Source organism: Macrosteles quadrilineatus, unplaced genomic scaffold (genome assembly GCF_028750875.1).
Source record: "Macrosteles quadrilineatus isolate MER2022 unplaced genomic scaffold, UCM_ALF_1.0 Scaffold_1__1_contigs__length_201487025, whole genome shotgun sequence".
Classification (NCBI taxonomy): domain Eukaryota; kingdom Metazoa; phylum Arthropoda; class Insecta; order Hemiptera; family Cicadellidae; genus Macrosteles; species Macrosteles quadrilineatus.
Window position 1 is genome coordinate 89,270,111 of NW_026542594.1, and position 16,130 is coordinate 89,286,240.

The following is a 16,130-nucleotide window of genomic DNA, read 5'->3' on the forward strand; positions in this document are numbered from 1 at the left end:
GCGAACGAACTTCAACCTGGAGGCGAGTTAGCATAGCGAACGAGCTAAAGGTGCATTGTCCCTGAAGCGACTCTTGCGATAGTAGCTGAGCGATAGTAGCTCAGCGATAGTAGCTGAGCACTGGTTAGCGTTGTTTCAAATGGGACCATTGTCCTTGATGCGACTGCGACTGGAGCGGCTAGCGGCTGAACACAGCGACTGTAGCGGGTCTGCTCTGAGGGGAGTCAGAGTCGCAGTCGCTGAGCGATTTGTGTTGTGTATAGACTTGTTTTGGTCGTATTATAAATTATAAATGAAAATACTTTTAAAAAAATGCAACGTTTTTAAACGCACTATAAAGTAAAAAAATAATTTATAAATATGTGGGGAGAATAAATACTTAGGATTAAAAGGATTAAAAAAACGTGGGGCGCATGCTGATTTACAATTATCTTTACCTATTGAACTATTATTATCTATAGCATGTACCCCACGTTTTTCGTTTTAAATCTTTTAAGTATTTATTCCCTCCACATATTTATAAATTATTTTTACTTTTTAGTGCGTTTAAAAACGTGGCATTAAAAAAAGTATTTTTATTTATAGTTTATTTTCTACTTTTCAGTCTTTAATGTGTAAATATGTTAAATCTATTTTATATGGCCTGGTAATACATGCCAACCCCTTATTATCTGTAGTCATGTGTTTTATATCTCCTTTGAACTGCTTATTTTATATTTAGAATCTCTCGGCAGCAGAACCTGTACCTCTACCCAAGCTTTTTGACCTGTCAAATTTAAATATTTACGGCTGACTTCAAAATGTTAACATGGAAAATTTGGAAGCCCATGGGGCTTAGCCAAAGGAAATATGAAAATTAAATAATATAGTCTTACATTGTCATCCATTTGTGAGCTGTTTTCTCTAGTTTCATTTCTCTAGCTCGTCGGGAAGTTAGTTTAAAATTTATTGCAAAGTTTGTACCGGACAAGAAAGCGAGCTAATAAAAACGTTTTAAAATTAGGAGGTGTCATGGCACTATAACACCAATTTACTCGAAAGTCAGCAAACTAATATACAGAATCGTCTAGAACAATCGCTTCAGGGACAATGACATGGTTAGCTACTATCGCTGAGCTACTATCGCTCAGCTACTGTCGCTCAGCTACTATCGCAAGAGTCGCTTCAGGGACAATGCACCTTAACCTGAAGGCAAGAGAGCGCAGCGAACAAGCTCCAATCTAAAGGTGAGTGAGCGTAGCGAACGAACTTCAAACAGGACGAGGACAGGATTGAGCCATGCGAACGAGCTCATCTTGAAAATTAACGAGCGTTTGACATAAAACCACATTAGGAAAGGACGACGTCTGTCGGGCCAGCTAGTTCATTATAAAAATCAGCCATACTGTTGTTGACAAACACTTGAAAATATAAATATACCAAATTTAAAAAAATTAATTACCAGACACATGACAATAACATATGATTGAACAGGCTTTAAACTTTAAATATCAGAGAGAGATAGCTCAAATTCAAGCTCTTCCTCAGTTGTTTTTTTTGTCTTGACTTCTGACATCAAAGGAAAATCAAAAAGATTATTTCTTAAGTGAGCCAAAACATAGTTTCATAGAGAGATCTCTTCATAACACTGAGATAACTGTTGTTCTTTTAATTTTACTGAACATAGATAAAATGTGTATCACTACAGTGCAGCAACAACAACAAATAATTAGTGCATGTATGTTCATCGCCAACAATGTAGATGATGGATGTCTGAATCTGCATGCCTGAACTGTGAGAACGATATTTCAGCAATTGCGCAAACTATAAATACCCATACAACGTGACGTGAACAATCACTTTTGCTCACATCTTGTTGTGGGTATTTTGGTTTATCTTTAACTTCAGCTTATAAGTAAATCAGTTTTACCTCAATCCGTTTGGGGCAGTTCACTTCGGTCAATGTCCCAATAAAATGACCACTCAAGGATGTAAGTATTACACACAGTTCACTTTGCAAAGTAAAATGAACTTGACATATACAAGAAAGTTAGTTACAAATGTCAAAACCACAGTGAAAAATTATACAATCAAGTGGCCAGTAACATTTCATAAAGTGTCCGTGCTATGTAAAAAGTCTAAGAAAAGAATATGACGTACACTCTTATTTTGCTCAAATGCAAAATACCCCCAACGTAGCAAACATGCAGATTTCATCAAAATCTGATGATTTTGGCTCCAGTTACCTTGCTAACGGAACACATATACATTTATATTTATATATATATGCAGTGTTCGATTTGCGGGGGAACACGGCGGAACAGAGTCCCGGTACCTCTCTTTTGGATAAAAATGTTGACGTAAATAGGTAATAACCACATTAAATATGTTACAGTTACGGCACCTAATTTTTTACAAATCAAGCATTGTATACAGGGTGATCAACTCAAGGAGGCCACCATTGGGATATCAGAAACGGTAAGAATTAGAGAACACTTTAAATAGGGGACATTCCCTCTTTTTTGGTGACCATTAAATATATGAATTTAGTTTTTTGAAATTCAGCCGCCATTTTCCAATATGGCGGCCAACTTTGAAATTTCTTACGGAACACCCTATATTTGATCATGTTTTCGGATAAAACATGCAATTTAAACACTTTTTTAATTTGGAATATTTTTCATAAACCCACTCGTTTAGGAGTTACAGCCTATGAAAAGATCCGGTGTACATGTTGCATCATGTAGCTCCTAAGCGAGTAGGTTTATAGCGAAAATGCAAATGTAAATAAGTCTTAAAACTGCAACTACATTCCAAAAAGACCATGAAATGCCATAATATACACAGTTTTCCACTTTTAAAGTTTGCTGCCATTTTGGAAATAATAGAATAAATATTTTTTACGTATTTTATGGTCTTTTTGGAATGTAGGTGCAATTTTAAGACTTACCGGTATTTATATTTGCATTTTCGCTATAAACCTACTCGCTTAGGAGCTACATGATGCAACATGAGTACACCGGAAGTCATCTTTTCATAGGCTGTAACTCCTAAACGGGTGGGTTTATGAAAAAAAATTCCTAAAATAAAAAGTTTTTAAATTGCATGTTCTCTTCGAAAACATGATCAAATATAGGGTTTTCCGTAAGAAATTTCAAAATTGGCCGCCAAATTGGAAAATGGCGGCTGAATTTCAAAAAACTAAATTCTTATTTTTAATTGTCACCAAAAATAAGGGAATGTCCCCCATTTAAAGTGTTCTCTAATTCTTACCGTTTCCGATATCCCAATGGTGGCCTCCTTGAGTTGATCACCCTGTATATGTATAAATGAATTTGAACGGATGGTCTTTTTGGCCTCCGGGGACCTCAAAACAAAAAAGGAAATCAGTCCCAGGCCCCAGGTCTTACCATATGAGACTTATGGTAATAGCTTATTTCCTGTGTGGGAAATACGCTAAAAGAAAACCAGCTGAGACATAACACTTGAGGTAGAATGATGAGTTCCTCCAAGAATCAATATGCAACCAATTTATGTATAAAAAAATTATAATATTATTTACACAAGTTTGTGTTTTTACCTTGGCAGGTTGTTTCTGTGTGTTGGTGCAAAGATGTACCATAGTTATACTGGGGTTCCTGGCTGGCAAACTCAGAACTAACCAATCACTTGTGACAATTCCGGACTGAACTACAGCAGGTCCCTGAAAAAAAATATATTTATTTTGCATCAATATTATAGCTATGGGTTTTATTAAATTGGTTCTTGCAACATTAGATTTTGATGTAGTCCCCCCCGCCACCCACACCATCAATGGTCCTTGGAAATAAAGAAACAGTAAGTAAGAGAATATTCTCTCAGAAAACATCATACAAATAAGCTAGCTAAGTTAGGAAGGTTTAGGCTGGACACTCTAAGGAAACGGTGGCTGACTAATACAGTGAGTCAAACTACATTCTGGCAACTCTTTAACCCCTTAACTGCAGCCAAAGTTAGCGTGCCGTGGTCCTTTGCTGCTGTTCTCTGTTCTCTCAAAACAGAACATAAAAGATCTGACACAAGAACACAATGAAGCTAAGCTGGATGAAAAAGAGGAAAATCTGGTTAGTACAAAGCCTGCTGTAGTCCAGACCCATCAATGTATCACTGGTCACAGTCCTTTCCTCTTAGCTGAACTTGCTCAAATTAAAATTAAACAAAATCAAATGGAACACGTAATTAACACCCTGAAAATACAGATGAACAAAGAGATGTCTAACACCATTTCTCCGATAACTCATACAAATCCTTCCACTCCAACATCAAGTTCATTAAAAAATAAAAGGTTTCAAAGAAATCATAATAGAACTAACATATTCAGCGTATCCCTGCAAAATGCAAAATACCTAGAACAAACAAATCACACACTTGCTATTGACTGCCAAGAAAGAACCAGCAAAACCTTCAAAAGCACAACGTGGAGAGCCAGACAAACTCCTACTAAAAAACTGCCAACCGAAACTACAACTGGGAGAGTCAGACAAACTCCTACTAAAAAACTGCCAACCGAAACTACAACAGGGAGAGTCAGACAAACTCCTACAGAAAAACTGCCATCTGAGACCTCAACAGAGCAAGTATCAACCGGGGGAACCAGCTAAACCCCGCCAGAAAAACTGTCACAAGTGTCACAAACAGTAAAAGCTCGAGAAAGCCTGAAAGAGACTAAAAATAAAAATAAACATCCACCCCTAAATGCTAAGCCAAAGAGCAAAGACGAGGATTACAATGAATTCTTTGTAAACAATATAGAATTTTATTCAGAACATATGAAGAAGCATTATGGATACGTAGTAAAAAGCGAGGTGGCATCGCTACAGGATAATAACTTTGTATTTTCCTCACCTTCTCAGATTATTCCAATGCAGCCTGATTTTACTTTAAGAAAACTGCAAACATCAGCAGAGACAAGACAAACGCAACCTGGCTGTTTTTTAGACAATCGAGTCAGGATGTAAACTCCAAATTCATCCTGCTGCACCAAAATACACAGGAAGTCTCAAATAAAATAAATAGACTACAGCACCTTTTAGAAGAAACCAAACCTGACATAGTAATTCTGACAGAACATGGACTGAAACCTGACACAATAAACAGCACCGTCATAGCTGCTGGATTCTACCTCAAGGCTCACTATAGTAGAATAGAACACAGAAAGGGAGGTGTATGCATTCTTGTAAAAGAAAGCCTTGAGAGTAGCACAGTAGGCATAGATGTTTCCGAGTACTGTGAAGAACTGTTATTTGAAGCAGCTCTTATAAAAATAAAATTCAAGGACTCAAACCTGTTTCTACTGGGAACCTACAGACCGCCAAACAGAGACCTTGAGGAATCATTAAACACCTTTACACAACTAAATGAGGAAACAAAAATTAAAAATTCTCTCATCATCATGTGAGATATTAATGTTGATTTGTGTAACCCTAACAGGAAACACATTATCTTAAATGAAACTCTTGCTATGCACAACATCCAGAGACTACAGCTTCCCCCTACAAGAATAACAAATCTAACACAAACCTCCATTGACTGGATATGTACAAATATGGATACAAACAAACTCACTCCAGAAGTCATCAGTTCAGGACTTTCTGACCATACTGCTCAACTCTGTACTGTAAACTTCAACTCACACATCAACTCAAGTTATCCAGCCCAAATTGGACGCTGCCTAAAATATAAAAACCTGCAAAACCTCAAGTATGTTCTCAGTCAAGAAAACTGGCTTAGTGTTACCTCAATAAACAATGCCGAAGAAGCTTTTAAAACTTTTAGTAACATAGTGAGAGTAGCTATGGATGCAGCCTGCCCCCAAAAGAAGATTAAAACACAAAGAAAACATAAACTCAAATTCTCTAAGGACCCAGAAGCAGTGAGACTCAAAGCCGAATTTCTTAAAGCTCTAAGAAAGTTTGAGGTGACGGGAAATCCAGATGACAGAAGGGTTTCAATTGAAAATAAAAAGAACTATGAAATGAAATGAAAAATCATTTATTTATACAGGCAAAGTTAGGGCCACATGGCCCTTTCTTACACTTAACCTGTACTTTAAAACATAATATAAATATTTTAACATAATCAGCTTATACAATAAAACAAATCAGAAATCTACAGAAACTCAGATACAGAAACTTTTATCAAAAATCAGTAAATTTTAAAAATACTTACACACACACACTCACTCACACATACATACAAGTCAGCGACCGCCATGCGCACAGGCCCCTACGACAAACCTACCATGGCCATACGTTCAAAATAGAGATTTTTTAGCGCTGCCACAAACCGGGAACGACTATCGAGGGATTTAATAGCTAAAGGAAGATCGTTCCAAAACTATGACCTGTACTTGAAAACGATGCGGAAAAAGGTTAACTCTGACCAGTTGATGAAAGCTGAAAATAAATCTAAAGCCTAATGTTATGTCAAACCTGAAGGGAGGGGGAAGTTTCTTATTGTGACAAATGGCGCTGCGTGTTTATTTTGAGCATGAGTCATGAAATGAAACCCACAGGCGCCGCGCCGTACGCTGCCGAGCATCAGCTTGCTACAAATCGAAACTGCAAATCAATGCCTTGAGTCCTTGAGTTGAAGTGCTGTATAAGTATACACATTTTTCAAGTGCTATTGGTACAAACAGAAAAAATGCCTTTGGTGTGGTGCTTTGGATACTTGAACTCTGAGCAAAAAAAACAAAAAAATTAAGTTGTTCACTTTTTCAGTAAAGTTGTTTCCAATTTTGTCTTCTAAAAAAAAAATTGTGTCCCACTTTTTCGTGGCGCCATATGCGACCGCGTAGTTCGCGTATGGGTTAAACCGGCACTGATCATACGAAACATCCGTTAATAATTTAACAGCTTATATTGTTATTTAATTGATTTTTCTTCAATTAAATGTTGTTAACAATTTGCATTTATGTTTAAAGTGTGTTAAAGTGTGTTTGAAGTGTGAGATTCTAATGTTTATGTGCTTAATCTGTACCAATTATATGAGTGAGTAAAGTGGTGTATGGATTCAAAACTAATTTTTTTACTATAGACCGTTGTATTCAACCACAACAGGCTCTGTTGCTAGTCATCAATAAATCTAAGTCAGTTCCCATCCTTACTGAAGATCTAAAAAGTATACCCTAACACAAAAAAGGCTCTGTAACAGATGTGGAAAACTACTGCCCTATTTCACTCATATCCATATTCTCCAAAATAATTGAAAAATTTTTTCTAACTCAACTAATGGGGTTTTTTTGTGGAAGAAAAACTCATCAGCCAAAACCAACATGGATTCATTAAGTGAAGGTCCACATCTAGTGCAGTTACAAATATTGTTGAGTTCATCATTGACCAGCTAGAAGAACGCAAACATGCCTCAGCAGTAATGATTGATTACAGCAAGGCATTTTATTGTCTGGGTCACAGCCATATCAAAAGAAAACTAGCATCCCTTGGAATTAAAGGCAGGGCGAATGCATGGTTTGCTATCTACCTTCAAGGACGAACGCAAGTTGTCAAAACTCAGGAATCATCCAATGGAATGAAGAAAAAATAAATATCAGAGCCACAGCCAGTTAAGAGAGTACTACAAGGGTCTGTGATGCTCGGCCCGGTCTTGTATGTTTTATTCACAAATGACTACCCTAGCATGATGAAATGAAATGAAATGAAAATCCTTCTTTATTGAGGCGAACTTAGGACCTCATGGTCCTTTCTTACAGTTAACCTCTAAATAATAATAGTAATAACAATAATACATTATATGAACAAAAGTAAAAATACACATTTCGTAACATAATTAATAATAAACAACATAACATACATTTCTTTTCCTAGCATACAGTCACACACACATACACTCTTTGCAGCAGCTAAGCCTAACGCACGCCATCCCGCCACGCCACTACCATCCGGTTGAGATAATATTCTTTCAGTGTCGCCTTCATTTGGGATCGGTTTTCTATGGATTTAATAGCATCGGGTATAGAGTTCCATAGGCGGCATGCTGTGACTACAAATGATTTATTATAAATAGTTGTTCTGTGACGAGGAATGCGCAACGTAGACGAGCCAGAGCGAGTATCCCTTGCACCTCTTTCATTCAAAAATTCAAAATTCTTTGTAATGTAATTTGGAATTCCAAGATTGATAGCCGAATGAGTGATTGAAAGTATTCGGAGTTTCTGAGGTCATCTAATTTCAAAATTGATTCATTTATGTAATAAGGTGTGACGTGGTCGTCCTGCCTAAGGTCAAACAGAAATCTAATACAATAATTTTGTGCACGTTGTAGTTTTGTTGCCAAAGCCACAGTCATATCATTAACCACAGTGTTGCAGTAACTGAAGTGTGGAAACACAAGTGATTTGACCAGTAAGAGTTTAATGTGAAAAGGAAGGAGTCGTTGCATCTTCTTCATTGTGTGAATGGCGGCAAATACTCTTTTACAAGTATCTACCACCGCGTCAGTCCAGTCTAATGTGCGGTTCATCAGCAATCCAAGACTTTTGATTTTGTTTTGATATTGCAAAGTAATTCCATTTACAGTGAGTTTTGGTAAATTGTCTTCTTCAAGTTTGTTTAGTAAACGTGAGTGACCTATAATGATTGGTTTTGTTTTGTCAGGATTGAGTCTAAGTCCATTCTGTGCTGCCCATTGAACAATGTTGTCAATGTCGTGATTCATTATGTCTATAGCTTCATTTATATCGCTGACTTTAAAATGAGAATAAATTTGCAGGTCATCAGCATAAAAATGAAACTTTACGTGGTGTAGTACTGTACTAATGTCATTGATGTAAACAGTGAAAAGTAGTGGGCCAAGAATTGAACCCTGAGGAACTCCACAGGGAACATTTCTCCAGTCGGACGTCAAGTTGTCATGACATACACACTGCTTTCGGCACTGAATATATGATCTCATCCATTTTAGTGAATTATCAGAAAAACCTAAAAGTTGGAGTTTGGCTAGAAGAATGCTATGATTTACAGTATCGAAAGCTTTGCTGAAGTCAAATAAGGTTAAAATAGTGCATTGGCTGTGATCCATAGCAAATCGTATTTCATCAGTTATATGGAGCATCGCTGTTTCAGTGCTGTAATATTTACGAAATCCAGATTGGAAACTGTTGAGGATATTGTTTACTGACAAGAATTCGGAAACTTGAGACAATTCTTTCAAGAGCTTTAGAAAGAGCTGGAAGAATACTAATTGGTCGGTAGTCTTGCGGAAGTGATGGGGATGAGATCTTATTCAATGGGCGGACAAGCGCAGTCTTCCATTTTTCTGGGAAAATACCTGATCTGAGTGAGGTGTAGAATAGGAAGGTTAATGTTGGGAGGAGAGCAAACAAGATACGTTTAATCAACGAAATCGAGATTCTGTCAGAACCAGTGGCATCAGACGTTATCCGCCTTATAGCCTTCAAAACATCAATCTGCAATATTGGCTTGAAGTTAAATTGAGGAATAGTATTGGGAAAGTGACGTGATTTTAACTGAGTTAAATGGTTCTGTACTACTGTGACGTTTGCATTTGACGAAACTGATAAGAAAAAATCGTTTAAATCGTTCAATGGTATTGTTATTGAAACAGGTTTAACTTCCTTTCCAAGTCCAAAACGTTCAGATTACGCCAGCGAACAGCAGAACTGAAGTCGAGAGTTGCGCAAATGTTGTTTAACTTGATTTCTAAGCTGGCGATACTGGGCCATAAGCCCCTGGTCTCTAGTTCTTTTAGCTCTGCGATGGACTGAATCCCGCCGAGCCATTAACCTAATAATCTCCTCAGTGATCCACGGAACGGGGCGACTTTTACTAACCCTACGGTTCACAATTGGAGCGTGTTTGTCGTATAATTTTATTATGGTTTCATTAAGTGAATCAACCATATCATCAACTGACTCCAGGGTATGTATGGAGTGCCAAGGTATTGATATAACTTCTGACAAAAACTCTGCGTCATTAAAATTTTTAAAATTTCTGTAAGAGATGAATTTTTGTTTGGGCTTAGGAGCTCTCATGGCAAGGGCGCAATAAATAAGGTCATGTCGTGAAATGGCAGGAACTGGAAGCTGGCCATGGTGGACTGAAAATTCGGGATCACTTAAAATAATAAGGTCTAGTATTGTATCAGCTTCAGCAGTGTGATGGGTCGGGTCCAGTGGGAGTATCGTCATGTTGCAAGAGTCAAACATGTTTGTCAATTGTCTACAGTAGTAACTTCCAGGTTTGAGTAAGTCACAGTTAAAATCACCCATGATCAAGACACGACTGTAGCCTGGCATGAGGCGCAAGAGAGAATTTTCAAAGTCGGCCAGATGACCCACTCCCGGAGGGCGGTAACATGCCCCCAGGAGAAGAGCATCTGAACCACACAAACCAATTTCTAAAAAAATAAATTCGGGTTTCGCCAAGTACTCACCCGGGGACTCGCACAACTGCCTGGCTTGCAAACCATCTTTTACATAGACAGCGACGCCACCACCTATTTTTCCCAGGCGATCATTTCTGAAAATTGAATAGCCAGGCAGTGCGATCAATCCAGATGAAATACTTGGCTTCAACCAAGTTTCAGAAACTGCAATAATTTCGAAATTTTGAGGCCGAAAAATTACTCTGACTTCGTCTATGTGTTTTGAGAGTGATTGGGCGTTGATGTGAGTGGCTTTAAATTGTTTGGAGAAGGGAGTGAGGTTGTCGATAAGGATCTGAGCGTTATCAGTAGGGAGAGGAGTGGGCGGGGGAGGGGTGACTGAGGCGACGCTGTGAAGGTCCGCTATCCTGGACCTACAGCTCGGACCCGCGGCGAGGCAACGACGACGCGCACCGACGTAGCTGCAACAAACACATTCACACGCACACACATTCCACGGACATGCAAGGTTGCAAAAAATAAGTATAAATATTTACATGTAACATTAATCCTTTCTGTCATTACAGTTGAAATTAAACCGCAATGAACACATTTATATTCGGCTCCTGACTATTGACATTAGATAAAAGAAAACAATATTTACTACCCTTAAGGATTTGTTTAAACTCCTGCTAGTAAAATAATAAATTAAAACGATAAATTAAAATTAAATACTCATGATTGTAAAATAATAAATTAAAATTAATTTCTTTGATAAAAAGAATAAATAACAATAACTTTACAGTAACAATAAGCTTTAGTACTTTTAGTAAACCTACTATAAAATAACAATAAATTACGTTTCCACTAGAATTCATTTTAAATATAATAGAATTGTATTTAATAACAAAATAGCAATAATAAATACTCATAAAACGTCTATAAAAATTAATATACTGTATAATATCAATGCATTTCAGATCGGACGCAAAATAAATAAATGTAAAAGTAATTGTATAATATAATAAACTAAAAAGTATGAGATCATGAAAATTTAATGGTTTAGGACTCAATTTTGTATTAAAATAAGACCTGATCTAAACTCAATCAAAATAAGGAAATAAAGTAAAGTATTAGAAAAAAAAAATATATATATATACAGATATTTTACTTGAGCTCAGTTGACTCTGTTGCTTCACACGCAGGTGACACATCCGCCAGCCGGGTAGCGACGCCCTTCTTGCCAGCTTGGTCCACCCACAGCACCCTGCCGTCTGTGGTCCATGTGTTCCTCACACCATGAATTGACACCGCCTTCTTGAGCACCTCTAGTCGACGAGCTGTCAGGTCCTCTTTAATGGTGACCCCGGTTCCCTTAAGTTTTTTCTTGGCGTCAAATACTCGCCGACGTTCCCGGTAGCTCGTGAAGCGGACAATGATGGGACGTTGTCTTCTTCTTCCGTCGGGTGATATTCCAGGCACTTTCCCGACTCTGTGCAATCTGCACACGGCGGCCTCGGTCAGCTCCACGCCCAGCTTATCTCTGCAGATGTTGATGACCAGCTGGTCGGTGTCTTCTTCCGCAGTCTCCTCGACGCCGAATATTCTTATGTTGTTACGTCTCTGGTACTGCTCCAGCTCGTCTGTCCTCTCCTCCAGCCTCGCCTCCACACCCTGCAGTCCGTCCGACAGTTTGGTCACCTCGCTGCGCAGACTGACTAGCTCTTCATTGGCGGCTGTCATGGCGGCTCGCACTGCCGACTCTACCACTTCCTTCATCTTGTCGGCCAGCTTGGTGACCAGGGTGTCGAGCACACTGCTCCCTGCGAGGTAGTCGGTGACGCAGGATTGAATGTAAGCAGTGTCGATGACATCATTCTTGGGCATCGTGGACGTTAGAGTCTCGGTCGGCGTGGACGGTGCAGATAACGACCGCTCGAGCTTACTCTTATCAGCGCGGGAGTTGGACAACGGCACTGGCTTGACCTTTGCACCGGAACGTAGATGAGGCGGCAACCGGATCATTAAACAGAAATTACGGTATAATTAATAAGTCTTACACTGTTCTTGAGATTGAAGCATATATTCGCACTGAGAAACTGTTCAGCTTTCCACGGGTACAAATTATTTAACAAACATCCGAGAAATAACCTCAAAAAATAGCAAAAAACACGGGGCCGAAAACGTGTTCACTCCACAAGCTTCATCCCCTCCACCTTCAAACGGTGAAAAGGTTTTATGATCAAGGAAAACAGTACATCTGAATGTATCATGTACGCAGACGATACCAATCTCCTCTTACTCAACAACAGTGCAGAGCAACTGAACATAGATTCTCTCACCACACTCACCAGAGCAAAAAACTACTGTAAACAAAATGATTTGGCCCTCAACACTACAAAAACTGTTCGCATCAATTTCAGCCATAAAAGAGAGAAAATAGCTGACCTAACAGATGTGAAAACTGTACAAAATTTCAAGTTATTAGGAATTACACTAGATGCTGGCCTTACCTGGAACAATCACATGATGATCTTTGTAAGAAACTCAGCACTGGTGAATACGTGGTGAGAAGAATTAGATGGATTTGTGATTTATTATCAGCAAAAACAGCGTACCATGTTTTGATGGAGTCGCATATACAATATGGTCTTGTTGTCTGGGGCGGGACTACTGAAAGCAACTTTAACAGAATATTGAAGCTGCAGAAAAAATCCATACGTATAATGAAATGAAATGTTTATTGTCCTTAGAATTTTCACAAATTATTGACAAAGTCATACAACTGCTAAGTGTAATATATTGGAATCAGCTGATAATTTGGTTTTATGTTTATTATGAAAATGTAAACAAATAATGTTATATTTTGTTCTATGATTAAATGAGTTTAAGTTAGTTCTTGATTTTATTTCACTGGCGACGATGAGTAAAAAACGAACCCAAAGATGTGAAGATATTGGTTGGAACAATAAAGAAGAGGTGCGAAAGAGAATGGAAAAGTTTTCAATAGAACCCTATGATGAAAAATTGAACTGGGAGGATTATGAAGCTCACTTCCAATTGATGTGCAAGGTAAAGGGATTGGGTGATGACAGTGATGAAACTGAGGAGGCCAGAAGGGATCTTCTTCTAGCATATGTTGGACCTGTACCCCTCAAAAAGGTATCTAACTTTGTTTTACCTAGGAAAATTTATGACATACCAATGACTGAATTGACTGAATGATTCATACATTTCGGTGTGTTTATAAACCTAGTAAAACAATCTTTGCAGCGAGACTAGACTTTGAAAAATGTGTGAGAGGAAATGATGAGAGTGTTTCAAATTTCGTCTTACGTTTAAAAGAGTTAGCCTCCTACTGTAAATACGACAGGTATTTTGAGGAAAGAGTAAGGGATAGATTTGCTGGTGGCGTTAACTTTCCACAGTTTGAAGTTGAAATCAGGCAAAGGTGGCCAGAAGGCATAAATAAAGATGGTTCACGTTTAACTTTAAATGAGTTGGTAGATTTAGCTGAAGCGATGGATAGAGCTAAGCGGGAAATGAATATTTTAGATGAAGCTATGCCTGTAATTAACAAGGTACATAGCTATGATAAGAAAAATAGATATTCGGCAAAAGAAACCTACAGCCATTCTACAGAAGATTGTAATCAGTGTGGACTAGTACACAGTGGAGAATTTTGTCCAGCTCAAAAGTCTAAGTGTTTTTCATGTGGAAGGCAAGGTCACTTCTCACGACAATGTGGAACCAAAAAGACAAAACAATGTCACTTCTGTGGGAAAATGGGTCATTTTCCGCGACATTGTCGTTCAAAAAAAGCCTATTTGAACCAAATCAACGACACAGACATAAAATCTGAGGAAGAAGAGGTACAGTTAGGAATTTCTGAACTTAAACCTAATAGGAAGATCCCAAGAGCACAAATTAATGTTACCCTAAATGAAGTACCAACAACCATGGAGTTTGATTCAGGAGCTAGAGCATCGATGATTGATGCACCCCTGTGGAAACAAATAGGATCACCAAATTTGAGGGCATGTAAAACAAAATTTGTCGCTTATGGAAACAATACCCTGGATGTTTTAGGAGAGTGTGAAGTTAATGTTAAAGTTGATGGACAGATTAGAAAACTTAAGGCTGCTGTGGTAAATGGAAACGAATCTCCTTTGTTTGGATTACCATGGATGCTTGCCTTCAACATGAAATTACCACCTAGTGTTACGATTCGTAAGTTGGATAACACCAATAAAGATGAAAATGCTTCTACAGTAACCGAAGAGGAAATTAACCAAGTTATTTCTGAGTTTAGTGATGTATTTAAGAAAGAATTGGGAACCATTAAAGGATATCAGGCGAAGATACATGTTAAGAGTGACTCAGAGCCTAGGTGTTTTCCTGCTCGCAGAGTGCCTTTTCCACTAAGAAGTAGAGTTGAGCAAGAACTAAACAGACTGGTAAGTGACGGTGTTATAGAAAAGGTAGACCCTTCCAAAACTCCTATCGAATGGGCAACACCAACAGTAAATGTTGAGAAGGAAAATGGCACAATTAGAATATGTGGAGATTTTCGGGTAACCTTAAACCCAAACATTGTTACCTATACAACACTTTTGCCAACTTTTGAGGAACTGACGAATAAAGTATCTCGAGGGAAGCAATATTCAGTTGTTGACTTGAGAGATGCATATCTCCAAATGGAAGTATCAGAGGAAGACAGAAAATATCTGGTAATATCCACGCACGTTGGATACTATAGATACAAGAGACTACCATTTGGTATAACCTCCAGCCCAGGTATCTTTCAGGAATACATGGAGAAGCTCCTTGAAGGCATACCACAAGTGGGGGTACTTCTAGATGATGTAATCATTACGGGCCGAAACAAAGAAGAACACCTCATGAACTTAAAGGAAGTATTAAAACGAATGAGTAACGCAGGGCTAAAAGCGAAGAAAGAAAAATGTAGATTCATGCAGAATTCAGTCACCTATCTTGGACACATTATCGATGAACAGGTTATCCATCCAACAAAAGAGAAGATCGAAGCAATACAAAAGGCACCTAAACCTACAAATGTCAAACAGCTTAGGTCTTTTTTAGGATCCATAAACTATTATGAAAGGTTTATCCCTAGGTTGCATGCGCTGTGCTCAAGGTTACATCGACTTACTAGCAACAGATCAAAATGGATCTGGACAGAGAAAGAAGATGAAGTATTTACAAAGGTCAAAATGATTCTTTCGGAAGAAGACACAGTTGTTCCATATGATGAATCCAAACCTCTAGTGTTGGTGTGTGATGCGTCCGAAGACGGTCTTGGGAGTGTCTTAATGCACAAGTGTGAAGATGGTCTGGAAAAACCAATCGCGTATGCTAGCAGAACTCTTTCAGATGCTGAGAAAAGATACTCGAATATTGATCGAGAAGCACTTGCAATTTTATTTGCTGTAAGAAAGTTTCACCAATATGTATATGGACGAAGCTTCACACTTGTCACCGATCATAAACCCCTTCAAAGAATATTTGGAGAAAACCGGAATCTTCCAAAGGTAATGAACAATAGGTTAGTGAGATGGGCCCTAGAACTGAATCAGTACAATTTTCAAATCAAGTACAGGAAAGGAGATGAAAACGTTTGTGCTGATGCACTATCCCGTCTTCCCATGAGAATCAGAGAAGAATCTACCGATGTAAGAGACATAAAGTTTTTAAACATGGATAAAGTTGAGACATTGGTGTCCTATAAGGAACTCAAACATAACAGC

The 16,130-nt window shown here is 38.2% G+C and overlaps 1 protein-coding gene across 1 annotated transcript in view; it reads right to left on the bottom strand.

The window, feature by feature from the left end:
• The window catches only part of LOC128985646 (alpha-L-iduronidase), a 126,387-nt gene that overhangs the window by 13,604 nt on the left and 96,653 nt on the right, over nt 1-16,130 (bottom strand). Inside the window, exon 12 of the mRNA XM_054405430.1 lies at nt 3,560-3,682. Coding sequence (XP_054261405.1) covers nt 3,560-3,682 — 123 coding nt within the window. The remainder of the gene's footprint in view (nt 1-3,559; nt 3,683-16,130) is intronic.